At 50.5% G+C, this 17,856-nt stretch overlaps 1 protein-coding gene across 1 annotated transcript; it reads left to right on the top strand.

The window, feature by feature from the left end:
* Positions 1-9,200: 9,200 nt before the first annotated feature.
* On the top strand, positions 9,201-16,214 carry LOC131582242 (PHD finger protein 7-like). Its single transcript, XM_058845198.1, is given in 10 exon segments — positions 9,201-9,292; positions 9,984-10,074; positions 10,541-10,665; positions 14,306-14,479; positions 14,481-14,522; positions 14,524-14,661; positions 14,878-14,991; positions 15,138-15,256; positions 15,416-15,535; positions 15,913-16,214. Coding segments are annotated over 10 exon segments (1,317 nt in total).
* Positions 16,215-17,856: the final 1,642 nt, after the last annotated feature.

The following is a 17,856-nucleotide window of genomic DNA, read 5'->3' as shown; positions in this document are numbered from 1 at the left end:
GGACACTGGCTTTCCCTGCTGAGATTCCTGAAATATCAAGCCATTATGGTAGAACAAGATGATGTAGAAATTGCAGTAACTAATATTGTGAACCCAGCTTCCTTTCCTCAGTGGTAGCATGGGAGAACTGGTGATCCATGATTGCCTGGAGACCATCCAAGCCACCTACTCTGGTCACCCAAATCTCAAGGACACTGAGACCTGGTTTACTGAGGGAAGCAGTTATGTCATGAGTGGAAAAAGACACCCGGGGTAAGCGGTTACCATGAGTCGAGACATAATAGAGTCTGGACCATTACCAACCAATACCACAGCATAGAAGGCTGAAATAATTGCCTTAACCCAGGCTTTAGAGCTGGCAATTGGAAAGAAATTAATATTCACACAGACTCGAGGTATGCTTTTGAGGAAGTTCATGCACATGGAGCCATCTGGAAAGAAAGAGGACTGTTGAAGTCACAAGGAAAAAGTATTAAATATGCACAAGAGATAATAAAACTGTTGGAGGCAGTCCAGTTACCCGAAAAGGTAGCCATCATGCATATCAAGGCACACCAACAAGTGAGCTCTGAATTGGAAGAAGGAAATGAGCTGCTGAGCAGAAAGGCAAAAGAAGCAGCTAAAGGTGAGGTGATTGTTGAGACAGTTGAGTCCGCTTTAATTCCAGATGGTTAAATTTCCACTGAAGGTAAGCCAAGGCATAGTAAAAAGACAAAAGATTTATTGAGAAAGAAAACGGAAGTTATAACCAAGAGGAGTGGGCTATTACAGATGAAGGGAAAGGGAAGCTTGTGATCCCCTCTTACATGTTATGGTCATTAGTGAAAGCAGAACATGAGAAATCACATTGGGGAATAGATGTTCTGTACAATTATTTGAAAGACAGAATTAAAGCCAGGAACTTGCAAAGTACAGTAATTCAGGTGACTTGACAATGCAGCCTTTGCTTCCAAACTAATCCCAAAAATATTCCTAAACCAAGGCTTGGGCAAACTGGGAAAGGACATGGACCTGGGCAGCAAGGGTAAATGGATTTTTCAGAATTACCCAGGAAGGGTGGGTACTGATACTGCTGTGAACAGATACCTTTTGTCATGGGGTAACTTTACCTTTAAGATAGCTTTGGGAGCTAAGGAAGTTGAAGCTGCTGGAAGCTGATGGGAGTCTTTTCTCCTGACCAATTATCAGTCATTTCTGAGAACTGGCGGTGGTTTTAACCATTCAGAAGTGAGATCAACTTGTGAACACCCCCTTAAGACGTAAAGTCAGAGCTCTCTTGTTCTCTTTGTTTCCTGTCTGTGAAAGGTAACAGAGCTCCGGCTGGCTTCCCGTCCCCTGCCCAGCCCATGCGGCCCGTGCAGGGGCTGGGCTGGGCCTGCCGCGGCTCCCGGCCGGGAGATGGGACCTGCGGGGCTTGCCCCAGGCTCTGGCCGGGCCAGGCCGGTCCCTGGCTCCGCTGCAGTTTTTGCTGTGATGAAATTCACTAGAGACTGACGAGTAAAGAAAGGAAAAAAGCTCTTGACCTGCAGCGTGCTGAGACAGTGACCACACTCTCCAGAGCAGCCATGAAGAATCTTCTATCGCAGACAGCTCCAGCTGCTGCTCCGGCAGAGATCACAGAACCATCTACAAAAGCCTGGGCAAGATTTTAACTCTTTCATTACCCAGATGAGACTTGCAGATTAATCTTTTATTTCCAGAGAAAGAAAAAGAGAGCCATCAGCATGTAAAGAGACTTTATAAACTATCAGAGACAGAAAAGAAAAGAATTAAGCTTCAGAAGAGGTAGAGAATAAGGAGATGCTTTAATTAAGCTGAAATATTTTTCTGTTAAAGTTATGGAGATGGACAATAGTGTCCTGAAAAAACTCCTTTAATTCATGACAGAGTATATTGGGAGGAATGGAGTGTTCAAAGTGTGGATTTTGGGCAAAAGGTAGAGTAATTGTGATACAGTGAGGTGCTGGAACCGAGTGAGGCGAAGTAATAGTTGAAGATTTGAAGCCTTGAGAGGCAATGAGAAAATTTCTGTTTCCAGAGAAGCTCACAGAGACAGATGAAGAGAACTTTTGCCTTTGAATAACTCATCCTTAAAAATGACATCCCTAGACTCATTGACCCATACACACCTCAGAGTGATGTGAAATGGGAGGAGAAAATCTGATGACATATTTCTGGGCAGCTGGCATCAGAGAAATAGAAAGCTACAACAGAAATAGTTTTCTTGTGAAAAACTCCATTGATTAGCAGAAGACTTCTGTTTCTCTACAGAGACTGATGAAAAGACTCTTATAACAATTGGGACTGATTTAAACACCAGAGTTCCAAGTTTTTTGTCCCTATGTTGTCATGTGAACAAGGGAATTTTTGAGTAGTGGGGGAGGAAGAGGTTTTCTGGAAGTTATTCTGGTGTTCTTTTTCTTGTAGTTCTGTTAATAAACTTTCTTTATTCCTTTTAAGTTTAAAGCCTGTTTTGCTCTTGCTCTAATCCATATCTCACAGCAAGAAATAAGTAAGTTTTCTAGTAATTTTTTAGTTACTGCTTTAAAACCACGACAACACTACTGTAGAACAGTACTGTACTACTGTACTGTATCGCAAGTGGCAAAAATTCCTTCCCAGGATGATTCCAGCAGGGGCAAGGCTGCAGACAATTGAATTAGGTTTTCAGGTACTGTGCAGTCTGTAGCCATCTGACCCAAGGGCACAGCTCACACACACACAGATATATATATATATATATATATATATATATACACTTTGGAACATCTAAGCATGGGAAAGAGTGCTCTGGCTTGCTAAAGAACTCAATGTTCAGCCACTTGCAGTGGGGCTGTTCTTAAGGGGCACTCAGAAATAAACCAAAATAAGGCCCTTTATGGCTTTGGGGGTTAGTGTTTCTTGGGGTTTGTTTTGTTCATTGAGGGGTGGATTTTTGAAGATGTGTAGAGAAATTCTAGGGGCAAGCACTTCACACTATTAGACCACGCTAGTTGTCTTACCACTGACCACAATGAAAAATAAATTACTTTTACCTGGAATTATTGGTGATTCAAGATGTGACAACACAAATCTTGTAGCCTTACAAAAGCAATGTGTATGGACATTCAGGTGAAAAAAACATGCATAAATATTCTATTCATAAAAATGAATCAGTTCCACATTTGCACACTTGTTTGTACAAAATTAAAGGGGCAAAGGACTGACTTTCAACTGATACTCCACATTCTTAAACAGAAAAAGTTACCAAAGGACAAATGTAACACTGGCCATTAAAGAAAGGAAAGGTTCCACCTTTCTTCTGATAAGCACTGGAAACAGCACACGGAATCAATCTCTCAGTGAGCTTATTCTTTGGAAAGGGGACTCCTCGTTCCCCAGGGGTGCCATGGTCTGTTGTGTGCCCACAGGTCACTGTCCTCACCTGCCTCCCAGCCTGGCAGCTGAGCAACAGGGCTTCTGGCTTTGGGTAGGGCACCATTTGAGACCATTTGAGTCTCGCAAACGAGACTGTAGATCTGAAATAACATAAGGCTAAATTCAGGAACTTGTCAGACACAGCAGGTCAAGTTACTGAGCAGCACAAAGGGTTCTGTGTTTAAGAACCTGTCTTGAAAGAGACACCACGTGTGTCTTACCTGGAACTCAGCTGCTGGTGCTGGACTCATCAAAGCAGACACTGCCTGCTACCACACTGTCAAACAAACTTGAGGGTTGGGCTGGAGATGGAAGGAGAGGTAAACAATTAACAATTTGCCTAGAAAATGAGAACTGAATTTAAACCAATTTTTTGCCTTTTCCTCTGTTCCAAAACACAGAGAAATAGAAAGGAGAATCAGAGATTCCTTTCTTCCATCATGGTATTATCCAGTGCCCCCAGCTGTTTTAGATACCTGGAAGGTGGGGCCAGAGTTCAGGTCCTCAGCTTTTGTGACTTGCATTCACTCCTCAACCTCTGCCCATTCCTTAGGGTGCCAGGCTGCTTGGCAGTATCTTCACTCCAAGCCCAGCATCCTCACTGACAGCTAAGGCTGCTTCTGATTGTGCAGATGAAGCTCAGTACCAGTTGATGCAGCTCTCCAGCTCTCCAGTCTCCCTCTACAGCAGCCTCATTAATCGAAATGGATGTTGGCAAACTGCAGTAAATGCCAATGAAATTTCTTCAGTGTCTCCTAAGTTCTCTTGAAAACTGTGTACACGGAAATTCAGACGTTTCACTCGGCTGCGCTGCACTGCTGACACTGCAGCACACTTTTTCAGAAAAGCAAAGGAAAACAAAATACAGAACCTTCTCCTGGCACATACAGGTCACAACTAAATGACTGAATGGAAAATGCTTGGTTTAACCAAGTTCTACTGAACAAGCCAGAGTGAAAGCTTCAGGACATCACCTTATGTCGGGGGGAGGGAAGAGCATATTAAAAATAAAAGCAGAGGAAGTGCCACAAATGCTTTCACTGCACTGAGCATCTCTGCGATTGGCATGGGGAGCTGTTGCTCCATAAACTCTGCCTGCTCCTGCCCCACGGATTCAGCCCTGCTCCCTGTTACAACAGACTGAAGCACAGCACAGCAAGCTGTCCCCAATTACTAACCCTGATGGCCATCCTCCCTCAAGAACAGTAACAAGTTTGCCCGAGATCCTAAACTCTCTCAAACTGAGCTGTGCGCAGGCAGAAAATTATAGTCCGCAAACGTTTCATGCTAAGCCTAGCAAACTTGTGTTCTGTAACTTCTGGTTTCCTAAGCAACAGAACACGGTTAAAATCCCTCCTTGGGTATTATCAAATAGGAATCCCTTTCAAGTGTGTCATCATTGTAAGAAGGAAAAGCAGGGAAACAAAGGTGAAGCAATTTCAAAAGGTACTAAACTAAAGGCAGAAAATAAATTAAACACCCTCCTCAAAGAAAAGAAGCCTTGGGTTTACAACTAAAATACCTTTACAGAGGATTATTTTAGATTTTTAAGCTAAAGAAAAATGTTTTCCTTTTGTGTGGGACCCATGTATTAAAATCAGCACAGACAAAACTGTACCTGAGTGTCTAAAAGTCTCACCTGTCCCAGGAGGAACTCTGAATTGGAAATCAAAGGTGTGCCCTAGCCTGGGGAAAAGTGCTGAAAAAATACCTACTGCTTTAAGATATGAAATGGAAAAACTAACATCCTGCCTCTTCAGCTCCTACTCTAGTGCAAAGCAATGTTGAATTTGGAACTAACCCCAGAAACTTAATAAAATTAACAACTTTAATGTCCTGACAACTGATATGCTGCAGCAAGCCCTGAAGGGCCCATGGGATTCAGTAATACACTTTGATCATAAAAAGAGGTGTTAAAGTGAATGATCCCAAATACTGGACCGAGCTACTGAGAAAATTCCTTACATATAATTAAAAAGATTGAGTTAATAAGGATATTGCATTAATTTGGGTTCATCAAGAAAACAACTCTAACAGCTTTAGGTGTCATCTTGAAAACCAGCATTAATGTGGAAGTGTTGAGCAGAAAGTCAGACTTAAATAGCCAGCATTGAAACTCAATTTATTTGTGGGGAATAGGAAATTTCTCATGCAATTACAAAAAGTAACTGGCCAAGAAGTCACAAGTCCTTCATCACAGGAGTCACATGTGGAAATTACAAGATATGCTTTCTTGGGGGAATTGCAGCAATACATGAGAGGTATATAATAAATAATTGCATGTACGAACAGGTTACCAATAAACCTGAATTATTTAGTTCTGGTTTGAAGAGTATTCTCACTCCTCAGTCTCACCACAGTTTTATTCCTATGCAAAGGCGCAGTAAAATGACTGTAGCAGCCAGGCTAGGGCCAGATGTGACTGCTTCGAGTTTTAGAAGCCTTTTAGGAAGCCCGGACACTTGCTCAGTTTGTGAACCCCCTCCAAACTCTGTGTTTCTATTTGGGTACTGTTGTACTCAGTCCAGCTAGATTAAAGCTAACTAGAGATGCCTTCTCAACATAGCAAAGCCATAGTCTCAGGCTCCCTGGGCTTGTAGGCAGCATGTCCTCACTCCCAAGTTGTACAAGCTATTTTTGGATTGCACAAAATGGATGTCAACAGACCTGCTGTAATCAAACACTGGTTAAAAACAGCACCTGTCTTCAGCAAAGAGACGGCTCGTGATGGCTTCCACAGATGTTCCTAAAATGCTCTGCTGCTCTAATCAGTTTTCCAAAGGTCCATGCATCACGCTCTGTAGGGAAGGGCAGAGTGTGCACATGGCAGACTGACATCAGGTGAGGAAGCAGAAGAAAACAGTATTACATAACAGAGACCTGGCTTTGAGTCTAGAAGCAACCGGTCTCTCGTTTGGCGTCTTTCTTTTGTCACCATCTTTCACACCCTCCCACTTACACTCCAAGGTCTGCAAGCCTTGTCTGGAAGCACACGGTGCCGGCGTGACACACAGCCCAGTGCCAGTGCAAGGCTCCACACAGTGGCAGTGTGGCACACGACAGCAGTGTGACACTCACGGCAGCACTAGGGTGACACACAAAACACTGCTGGTGTGACAGAGCTGGGACATGCGGGCAGAGCAGGAGGTCTCTGTGTGCCAGCTGAGGTGCAGAAAAACACAGCTGTCAATGTAAACACGTCAGTTCTTGATCCTGTGTGTAGGCAGACCTTGGACCTGCACAGTTGGCTAAAAAGCAAGTGCATTGCTTTACCCACAAAATGGAGTGGGCACGGTGCAGACGTTTAAGATTGACTGCCTGGAATGCAGAGCTTGGGCACAGAAAGTCAAAGCTCAATAAGCACAGGTCTGACGAAAAATGCAAGGAAAGGACAGAACGAGGGGGCGATATAAAAAGCCGTGCTCGCTATGGCCGCCCTGGCTCCCCCCATTCAGCCTGGGCCGTGCAACAGAAACCACCATGTGCGGGAGCTGGGGCCGTCCTCAGGAAAACCTGCCATAGAGCGGGGCAGGGGCTGCCAGCCCTCAGGGAAACCCGCCATGGAGGGGGCAGGGGCTGCCAGCCCGCAGGGAAACCCGCCATGGAGGGGGCAGGGGCTGCCAGTCCTCAGAGAAACCCGCCATGGAGGGGGCAGGGGCTGCCAGCCCTAAGGGAAACCCGCCATGGAGGGGGCAGGGGCTGCCAGCCCTCAGAGAAACCCGCCATGGAGCGGGGCAGGGGCTGCCAAGCCCTCAGAGAAACCCGCCATGGAGGGGGCAGGGGCTGCCGGCCCTCAGGGAAACCCGCCATGGAGGGGGCAGGGGCTGCCAAGCCCTCAGAGAAAGCCATCATGGGGCATTCCTGGGGCTGCCACCCCTCAGGGAAACCTGACAGGGCAGCCACCTCCAGAGGCTTTGATGTACTTGTTTCTTGGTTTAATTCAAAGATCAATTTAACATCTTTGCAAACACACATGACATATAAGGGTACTTAAAAATTGAGTCTGATCTAATTATCAAAGATAAAGCCTGTTCCCTCTAAACTTATCTTTTCATGATTACCAAACAACATGTGAAAACAATACTTTTCTTATATTTGACTTAAAACATCCGTAATGCCTTCATTCTGAAGGCAGGAGAAAAGAAAACAATAAAAATAGAATGTAGGCAATCTTCAAAAGGCACAGAGAAGAAAACAAAAATTAAATAGGAGAAGCTTAGAAAAAATAGTTTTTCTCCTTCAAATAGCAAATACTTAGAAGATGAACTTTTGTTGTCTTACTTATTCCTCACCAAACAAGGCACTTTACAGCTTTGTTGTCTCCAATCGCTGACTTGCCATTTAAGCTCCGGTTTAGTGAAAATACACAACAAGGGATTCTCCATGGAGGAAGGTTGCAAAAGCCTCTGGATTCCTGACCATTCACCTGTGCCAATGCTCACAGTTATCTCCTAACACACCTGAGCTTCCTGTCTTTCTGTGAGGGAAGGATTCGGCTCAAGTCTAGGAAACCGGGCAGGGGAGACCAAAAGCTTCCCCTGAGATGCTTTCTAGAAGGCCTGCAAGGACCCTGTCTTTCTTCGGGACAGAGTGTGATCATTGTGCACAGTGTCTTGCCCTAGATGCCCCTTCTATTCCAGAAGGACTTTTGTCCACTTCATCGCTTGTCTATCCCTCCAGTTCCAGGACCTCCAACCTGCTCTGTAAGGTACTAAATGTGAAAGTCGACTGCGAGGTTTCAGAATAAAGCAGTGAACATGGCTCTAACTAGGTTTTTAAAGTCAGGCTTACAATATATTTTGAGAAGGAATAGAGAAGGGGGAGATTCCACACCAGAATCCAGCACAGTCTGGCCAGCTTTCTCAGCTGGGTTCTTGAAGCACAATGCCCAGCGCTCGCACTACGCCGTCTTTACCTGTGTTCTGGTGACCAGGTCACCATCCCATGGTCAGGCCCAGGATGATGTTGGTGCCAAAGTCCTGTTGCCTGCAAACATCACACTCTTTTTTTACCTAGCTGGAGCTGAGTTCAGCCTATTTGCTGAGTTGACTTTATCCGTGTTTTCCTTATCTTTGCACTTCTACCAGATGTCTTTATGGCCCCTAAATCCTGCATCCTTTGTGTCCCCTGGCAGTGGGCATCCTTCTTCTCAAGCTTTGTCAGCCTCCCTCTGGGTCTGAGATCGCTGAAACTGAGCCTTAGAAAGACAATTCTAGCAACAAGTCCTTTACTTTCCTAACACCTGGACATCACTTGGAGCTCGCAGGCCGCTATTGTGTGTCACAGGTGAGATGTCTCTTCTTGTCGATCAGGCTTGAAAGCGTGTAAAGCTCAAGCATGAAAGGCCATCCTTTCTTCAGGAAATGTGACCGAGGCCGCAGTTTGCAACAGCTCCGCGCCCGCACCTTCCTGAGAGCCAGAACGCTGGCGGCGCCATTGCAGGGCTCAGGGCGCTCCCTGCTGGGCGAGAGCCGCCATGACAGCGCGGGCGCCGCGCGGCGGGGGCTGGAGGGCGGGAAGGGGAGGGCGGGCGCGAGGGGCGGGGCGGTTGGTGCCCAGAGCCGGGCTCGCGCTGCTCCCTCAGAGCGTTCCCGGCCCGCGGTGGGGAGCCGTGCGGCTCTTCCTCGGGCTCTGGGAGAAGCGTGCGGCCGCTGCTGGGCCCCGGCCCGCAGATCTCGCTACTGGCCGAGGCTGCAGGGCCGGAGCTGCCGTGCGGCGTGGCACTGCCAGGGCCTCCCGGCCGGGCCGGGCTTGAGGTGCCGACACCTGAGGGAAAGCCCGCCATGGCAGCGCTGGGGCCGCTCCTACCCCGGGGCCGCCGGCAGGAGCCACGGCTGGGACGTGCCGACAGACCAGCACTGCTTGGACGTCTTCAGTAGATGGAGACAGTGGCATCACAAGAGAGCAAACTACTACAAACACCTGATACAAAACTCCAGAGGGAAACCATAGAACTGAAAGGAAAATGAAGGTGTGCCAAAAGATAAAGAGCAAGAGAAGGAAGACTGAAAACACACCAAATCTTAATCTTCATAGTAATTTTTGCTATAACAAGGGAAACGTGATGATGGAAAAACCTACCAAACGTTTTGACAATAAAAAAGGGCCTGTTTCCTAATTTTACAAGCGTGTTAAACACTTAAAATAAAGCAGGCACCATTCCTTTGTCTGGTCATGCCAGTTTAATGATGCCATTTGATACAGTTGTCCCTCAAATACTTCACGTAAAGTGAGCTGAGTATTTAGATTCCAGGGAATCCATGCATAATTAGTAAAAGAAATCTGCCATTTTGTAGTAGTTCTGTAGTTAGCTAGTAAAAGAAGTCATCGTTTTGCCAGTGGTGCTGATCCGTGACCATCCACGCAGGTCGCCTGGAAACGGATTTTTTAGTAATGGACTGCTACAAAATAACGTGTTTTCTGCTGTTAAGCTGGTACAAACACATTCACTTTTATGGTAAAAACCCAAGTGACCCTAGCAGACTGCTCTTTCTTTTCCACTTGTCGTAGATGTAAATCCATGCAGGTTAAAATATGACCACACCTTGGTGCTCTGTCGCCTGCAGCATGCATCTGAGCCACCTGTGTGAGTCTGAGTCAGGCACCTGCAGCGACAAACGGGAGAAATACAGGCTCTGTTCCCGAGTGCTCTGCCTGGTGAGTGGCTCCAGGCACTCCCTCCAGCATTACAATGGGCAATCCCTGCCACCCTGTCCTCATCAGCTCTTGCCCTTCAGTATTTTGCCTCTCTGCTTTTTTGGCAAGAAAATGAACGTATTGGACTCGTGGGCTTTCACTCACGAGATATCCAAATTGCAGTCAGGTGTGGCGGGTGGCACGGAAGATGAGAGCCTGGCAAAAGAGCAGGAGGATTTGTGCCAGGAGAGGTTGGCCAGAGATTAGCCCAGACCCCCAGCAAGAAAGGCCGGCCATGCAGCCGGCTGTGGGACAAAGTCTGGCTCCCAGCAGCTATATGGAGCCTCTGGCACAGGAGCTTCCCTCACCAGCTGGCTCTGTGGGTTGAGAGCCAGCAGCGGCCCCATCCTGCTCCCTGCCCGGAGCCCTGGGGCTGCCTGGGGAGGCCCCCAGGCTGCCGCTGATGGGGCTGCTTGGCTCATTCCAGCACTGCTGCGTCTGTGGCCAGAGCGGGGCCACCATCATGTGCTGCAAGGAAGGCTGCGACAGATGGTTCCACCTGCCCTGTGCCAAGGAGGGCGGCTGTGTTACACAGTACATTGCCCCATACAGGTAGCTCCTCTCCCATTCTGGCCAGCCCCGGGGAAGGACCCAGCAGTTCTCATTTTTCCCATTTCTTTGCCCCCAGGTCCTGCTGCCCTGAGCACCGCCCAGAGCAGGACTTGTTTGATGTGTTTGAGGCAGCAGTCTCAATTGTAGTTGTAGTAGTAGCTCCAGTTGTAGTAGTAGCGTAGCAGTTGTTGTTAGCAGCCTCAGGACACTTCTAGACGTGCTGGACCTGACCACAGAGAAACAGCTCCTTCCAGCAAAGCTGAACCCTGAATCCACCTGTCCTGTCAAGGAGTTGCTGGCACAGGGACACTGTCAGGGACAATCCCCAGATGCAGCCACTCCCAGCAGCGACGTCGGGCCTCAACTCAGATCTGGCAAAGGAGCATGTAGCATTATCTTTTCTTTCTAGTGCGTTTGCTGCCATTAGGGAAGGTGAGCAAGGTCAATACAGGCAAAGATTTGAGATTTGCAGGTCTCTGGGAAAACCGTGTTAGCTCTTGCTGTTCCTATTGGCAGAAAAGAAATCTGTGCTTAAGACATCGATTTCTATGTCCCCGTGTATTAAGTGAGAAGTCATTTAAGGATGTAGCTAATTAAAAAGGACACTTGTTCCTGCCTTTTAGACTCCAACCACAAATGTTTCCCCACTGCTTACCTGTCTTGGTTTGAGACAAGTTAGGAGGAAATATCCTGAAAGGAGCATCTCTAAAGAAGGCAGATTTTGGCATGGCCTCCCCCCACCAAACAAAAGGAATTTCTTGGAGCAAAGGGAAAAAACCTGTTTATTTAACAAGCAGAGTGCACGCAAGCACGGAGGAAAATGGATACTGTTAAGTAATAGACCTTCTGGCTGCAGAGAAAGCTGGCAGATTTTAGAGTCCTGCTTGGCTCCTCCCAAGGTCCAGAGCTGGGATTTGGTGTCCTGTGGCCTCCCATGCCTGGACTGCGGCGTGGGGCTCCCAGTGATGGTCTGGTTTCTCAAACTGGAGCAAAGCTGAACAGTTGCAGAAGGAGCCACAGAAATGATCAGAGAAGCTGTATGCAGTCCTGAGAAACTTCTTGCCTCAGCTAGCAAAATTGAAGCTAGCTACAAGCAAGAATTTAACTCCCCCTATCTCTGCTGAGAAAGAATCAATGCTGAGAGTGGAGGAGAACCTGTGTTTGAACAGACAGCCAAAAGAACACCCCTGGTTTCCCCCCACCCCCTGGGCCTAGCTTAAAGCTGCAGGACCCATGTCTGGGCATAGAGCAGATGACAGGGGAGACAGTGTCATACAGTCAACCCAGACATTGCCCTTGAAAGGCAACCACTCCTTCATAGGCCTGGATACATTTAGGGAAACATGAAAAGCAAGGCAGTGCTTAGGGAAGCTGTGTTTTTTCAATATATTTGCTAGAAGGAAAACATGGACCAAACTAGCAACGTTCCTTTACTGTGGGAAAAACATCCTCCTGTTTTGGACTACTGAGACAAGGACGGTTGAAACTTTTCCAGTCAGACGTACACAGAAAACTCCCAAGGAATTCTCTGGGTTTCCACTGAGTCAGTGTAAAAGATGATGTTTCTCAGGAGCTTAACACTAATACTTAATACTAAATTTTTAATATGAAATGTCAAAGTCATTAGATTATTAGATGACAGGCAAATTGCGGTTGGGAGGCAGCTGCAGTGGTCCCCAGCTTTATCTCCTGTTCCCAACAGTGATCAGCACGGGCATGAAATCAGGTTCATCTCAGTTCACTGCAGTGAGGTCTTGAGGAAAATGTCGGTTCACCAAGAGCAGGTTTGGAATCTGTGCAGTGCAAGAGACCCTGCACAAGCTCTCTGGGCAACCGACTGCCAGGGGCAGGAGCCCTGGCGTGACCGTGCCTGAACAGCACCTTTCTGCCTACAGTGCCACCCTCGATGGCTGCCCTGGGGCCTGGGATTGGACCCTGCACTTGCTGCAGGAGTCTCTGGCCTGGTTCCGTGCTGACCAAAGGCTTGGAACCATCTCAGAACCTCGGTCCCCAAGGGGGCGGCCTCAAGCGGTTGCCGGGCATGTGAGGCCATGGCTGCCTCAATCTTGGGAGCAAGATGCTGATGTCAGAGGAGTGGCCATTGTGACACGTGTGACCAAAGCCCCAAAAGGGAAGGCTGGGCTCAGGCCGTGTGTCAGTGCGACCTGGCAACGGGAGGAGAAGGTAAGGCAGGGAGGCAGCTGCCCAGGGACCAGAGGGGCCCCACACCTCGGGCCTCTGGGCCCTTGCTGCAGGCTCACCTGCCTCTCCCTTCCCAGAATCAGCGCAGGAACATCCAGAGGAGACGGCGGTGTTCCTCAAGGCGACGACGGGAGCAGAAGGCGGACAGGAGCAGGGCTCACGCAGGGCTGACCAGGGAGTAGCACCCTCGTAGCTCTGGGCCTGTTCTCCAAACTCCCATCACTCTTCTTTCTCCCACAGAGAGAGAGGACCAGCACCTGGCGGAGACAGCGGCGCTCCTGGACAGGGACTCAGCGCTGACAACCGCCATGTGCGACAGGGAGCAGGAGGGCCCTGATGGCAGGGAGCAAGGTGAGGGCAAAGCAGCCCCTCCCACAGCCTGGCCCAGGGGCTGTCGGGATGGCCAGCGTGGGGCCCAGAGCAGAGGCTGGGGGAGACAGGAACTGCTCAGCCAGGCCGGGGCTGGGAGCCTCCTTCCTCCTCAAGTGGGGCCCAGCTGGGCCAGGGGGCAGCTGGTGGGAGCCCCGTGCCCGCAATGGCCGCTGCTCTCCAAGGCCTCCAGCCCTGCCCATCAGCCAGGCACGCAGGCAGGGACAGAGCAGCCCTTGGGGCCGATGCTGCGGGCTGAGAGCCCCACAGAGCTGCTCACGCCCGCTGCCATTGGCTCTGTCCCCTGCAGCATGCCTGCTGTGTCGCCGTGCAGAGGCTGACCCGGACACCTGCGGCGACAAACAGGAGAAATACGGGCTCTATGCCCACATCTTCTGCCTGGTGAGTGGCTCCGGGCACTCCCTCCAGCATTGCAATGGGCACTCCCTGCCACCCTGTCCTCATCAGCTCTTCCCATTTTCTGCAGTATTTTGCCACGCTGCTTTGTCGGCAAGCAAAGAAATGTGTTGGACTCCTGGGTTTTCTTCTTCGAGATATCCAGCTTGCAGTCAGGCGGGCGGCATGGAAGGTGAGGGCCTGGCAAAAGAGCAGGGATATTTGTGCCAGGAGAGGTTGGCCAGAGCTTAGCCCAGACCCCCAGCAAGGAAGGCCGGCCATGCAGCCGGCTGTGGGACAAAGTCTGGCTCCCAGAAGCTCCGTGGAGCCTCTGGCACAGGAGCTTCCCTCACCAGCTGGCTCTGTGGGTTGAGAGCCAGCAGCGGCCCCATCCTGCTCCCTGCCCGGAGCCCTGGGGCTGCCTGGGGAGGCCCCCAGGCTGCCGCTGATGGGGCTGCTTGGCTCATTCCAGCACTGCTGCGTCTGTGGCCAGAGCGGGGCCACCATCATGTGCTGCAAGGAAGGCTGCAGCAGATGGTTCCACCTGCCCTGTGCCAAGGAGGGCGGCTGTGTCACACAGTACATTGCCCCATACAGGTACCTCCTCTCCCCTTCTGGCCACCCTCGGGGAAGGACCAAGTCGTTCTCATTATGCCCATCCCTTTGTCCCCAGGTCCTTCTGCCCTGAGCACCGTCCAGTGCAGATCGTGCAGGTGACTCCAGAGCCAGGCACCGAATGCCCCATCTGCATGGAGCCAGTGGAGGACAGGAAGACGTTCAACACCATAGTGTGCCCGACGTGCAAAAGAGCCTGGTTCCACAGGGACTGCCTCCAGGTGGGAGCCATGCCCTCAGGCCTGGGACACAGCAGGTGCTCAGCAGCACCAGGGCCTGGCTCACACAGCTTCTGTTTGCCCTGCAGGGACAGGCCATGCGCGCTGGTCTTTTGTCCTTCCGCTGCCCCCTCTGCAGAGATGATGAGGAATTCCTTGTCGAAATGTTCCGCGTGGGCATCCGAACCCCCGTCAGGTTGGTGTCCTTCTGCAGGGCTCACAAGGCAGGAGGGTGCAAGTGCCGTGCTGTGCCAGGCCCTGCCCCAGCAGTCCAAGCCCTGCCCCATCCAGGGAGTCTGGTCTTCCGCTTCTCAGGGGACTTGGAAAAGCATTGGAGGAAGAACAGGGTCACCCTGTTACCTCCGTGAGGGCAGGGCAAAAGAAACACATCAGCTTTTCCTTTCTCCATCAGAGAGCCAACATGGGAGGACAACAACGCCTTTGCGGATCTAGGAGAGAGGCACAGCAGGTGCAATGCCAGGGAATGCCTTTACCCAGGAGGCAGGGAGGAGGCAGAGGAAGAGGGGTGAGTTGGGAAGCTGCACCCGGGGCTCTGCAGGGCACCTGTGTCTCAGGAAGGGCTCAAAGCAGAAGGAGCCAGTGGTGCTCGGCTGCACAATCCCGTGCTGGGACACTTTGTCTTCAGAGCCATCAACCCGTTTGTTTTCCCAGGCCCTGGGAGCTGCTCCTGTGCTCCTCCTGTGCTGCTGAGGGCACCCACAGGCGCTGCTCGGGCCTGAGAGTGAGGAGAACCCACTGGGAGTGTGAGAGCTGTGCTGGTCTCGGCACGGGTATGAGGCAAAGCAGGCGGGTGTCCCTGGGCTGGGGGCAGTTCCCAGGCTGGGCACAGCAAAGCCCATGGGCTCCTGGAGGGCTGGGGGCAGTGCTCTGGTCGGGCATGGCCTGCTCCAGGCCTGACAGGCCTCTGACATTCCTGTTTGGCCTTACAGCCGCCAGAGATGAGCCGGAGCTCAATGGCCCCAGCCTGACCAGACAGTCAGGACTGGAATCTTCTCGGCGCCTCTCAGAATCTGAGGCCATCAGCCCCACCAGCAGCCCAGTGTCATCGGGTCTGGCTCCCCGTTCTCCATCTCCAGAGGCCAGCAGCCACAGCAGCTCCCGGCGTGCAGCCTCATCCTTGGCAGACAGCGGCAGCCCAAGCACATCAAGGCCAAGACACAGCAGCTCCATGGGCCCTGGGGACAGGGTCCATTCCAGGCGTGCTGGGCCTGACCGCAGGCGAAGGCGCTCTCGCCAGCAGAGTCGGGCCCCAAATAGACCCGTCCGGTCGCGGAGTCGCCGTGACAGGAGCAGCAGGACAAGAGCAAGGGCTGAGAGGCCCAGGCACAGGGAGACACCATCGCAGGCTTCCCCCAGATGCAGCTGCTTCTGCTGTCAAGCTCAGGCCTTAAGTCCACCTGTCTGGTCAAGGAGTCACTGTGACCAGAGCAGCAGGAGAACATCAAGGACAGAGAGGCCCAGGCAAAGGCAGACACCATCGCGGGCAGCCCCCAGACTCAGCCGATCCCGCCAGGAAGCTCAGGCCCAGAGTCCACCTGCCCGGTCGAGGAGTCGCCGAGACAGGAGCAGCAGCACAACATCGAGGGCAGAGAGGCCCAGGCGAAGGGAGACACCATCGCAGGCAGCCCCCAGACGCAGCCGCTCCCGCCTGCCACGTCAAGTCTCGAATGGACCTGTCCAGTCCAGCGGTCTCCAGGACAGGAACAGGAGGACAGCAGCAAGTGCTGAGAGGCCCAGGCGAAGGGAGACATCCTCGGGGACGTCCCCCAGACGCAGCCACTCCCGCCTGCAACGCCAGGCCTCAAACCGACCTGTCCGGTCCAGGAGTCGCCAGGACAGGAGCAGGAGGACAGCAGCAAGTGCTGAGAGGCCCAGGCCCAGGGGGACACCGTCGGGGAGGTCGCGCTGGAGCAACCGCTCCCGCCAGCCACGTCGGGCCTCAACTCAGACCTCTATCAGCAGCCCGTAGTGTCATCTTCTCTTTCTAGTCCCTCTGCTGCTGGAAGTGAAGGTGAGAAGGGTCAATACAGGCACCTTGAGATTTGCAGGTCTGTGGAAAACCCAGATTAGCTCTTGGCATTTCTATGATTCTTGATTTCTATGTTACCGTGTATTGTGAAGGGAAACGCCACCTGAGGACGTAGCTAATTAGAAAGGACACTCATTGCTGCCTTTAGACAGATATTTCCCCACTGCTTACCCTTGAAAGTGAACCGATCCTTAATGGCTTGGATACGTTTAGGGAGACATGACGAGCAAGGTGGCTCTTAGGGAAGCTGTCTTTGAAAAGGCCGTGTGCTGAGTTGCTAGCCTTGATCAATCTCATTTCAGTAAAGCCTTCCTTCAGTAAAGCGGAGGGAGAAGGAAGAGGGTGAGACACTGCCTCAGGTGTCTGGAGAAATCGATTGCGACACTGCTGCTGATTTAAAAGACTTGCTTGGACCTTCAAAGGTCAAACCGGAAAAGACAATGGAAATAGCCTGGGACAAAGAGGATGCGAAGGACTCTGCCCCAGACAAACGTCTGGGACCTTTGCCTGAAAACGACAGAACTCAGGAGTCCAGTGCTTTCCAGTTTTCCTTCTTTGGAGACACAGAGGAGTTGGGCATCAAAGAAGGTAACAGCAGAACCCTCCTAACGGAGCCATTTCTAAGGAACAGCTTCTGGCAGGCACTGTAGAGCAATATGGTGTGAAGAAGGTCACAATCCAGAGGATTTTCAGCAGCAGAAGTCAGTAATTATGCTGAAGCATTTTGATCTTCATTTCTACTTGCCAAGGTTGTGGGAGATTAATGAGAGGTAACTGCTGCTTGCATCTCAGGAATTTTGAGATGCACGCCTTGAGAAGGCATTGGGATTTTTGCAGAGTGGTGAAAAAGCTTGTTGTCGTGCCCTAAACTTCTCAAACAGGGAAAAAGGTGACACAGCAGTCATACCAAGTTACATGGAACCCAAGAGGATTTGAAGGAAAATGGGTGTTAAGGTAGAGGGAGGAGCAAAATCCTGGAGTTGACCCCAAGCTCCATGAACATTCTGTTAGTTACCGAATTCTATTCCTGGACCTTCAGAAAAAGGAAACTGAATGACACTGAAGGATCATTGGGGTGTCCTAGCCTCAGATAAAATGAGGCCTTATGAAATGAAGATGAAGGAATGTTTAATCAAGTCACAGTCATAGGAATGAAAGGAAACCATGCCGAGTTATCCAAAATCTTAAAAAACAACACCACAAAGCAACAAGCCCACCACACTTGTGCTGAATTCAGGAGCTATTCACTGTCTTCTGGATGCAATGATAAATATTGAAGAATACATAGGAGATGCCTAGAAGAAAGTGGAAGATCCTGGAGCAGAGCTACAGCTCAGGAAA

This window comes from Poecile atricapillus, chromosome 9 (genome assembly GCF_030490865.1).
Source record: "Poecile atricapillus isolate bPoeAtr1 chromosome 9, bPoeAtr1.hap1, whole genome shotgun sequence".
In the NCBI taxonomy this organism is placed as follows: domain Eukaryota; kingdom Metazoa; phylum Chordata; class Aves; order Passeriformes; family Paridae; genus Poecile; species Poecile atricapillus.
The sequence above is the reverse complement of the archived record's forward strand: the minus strand, read 5'-3'. Positions and strand labels throughout refer to the sequence as shown.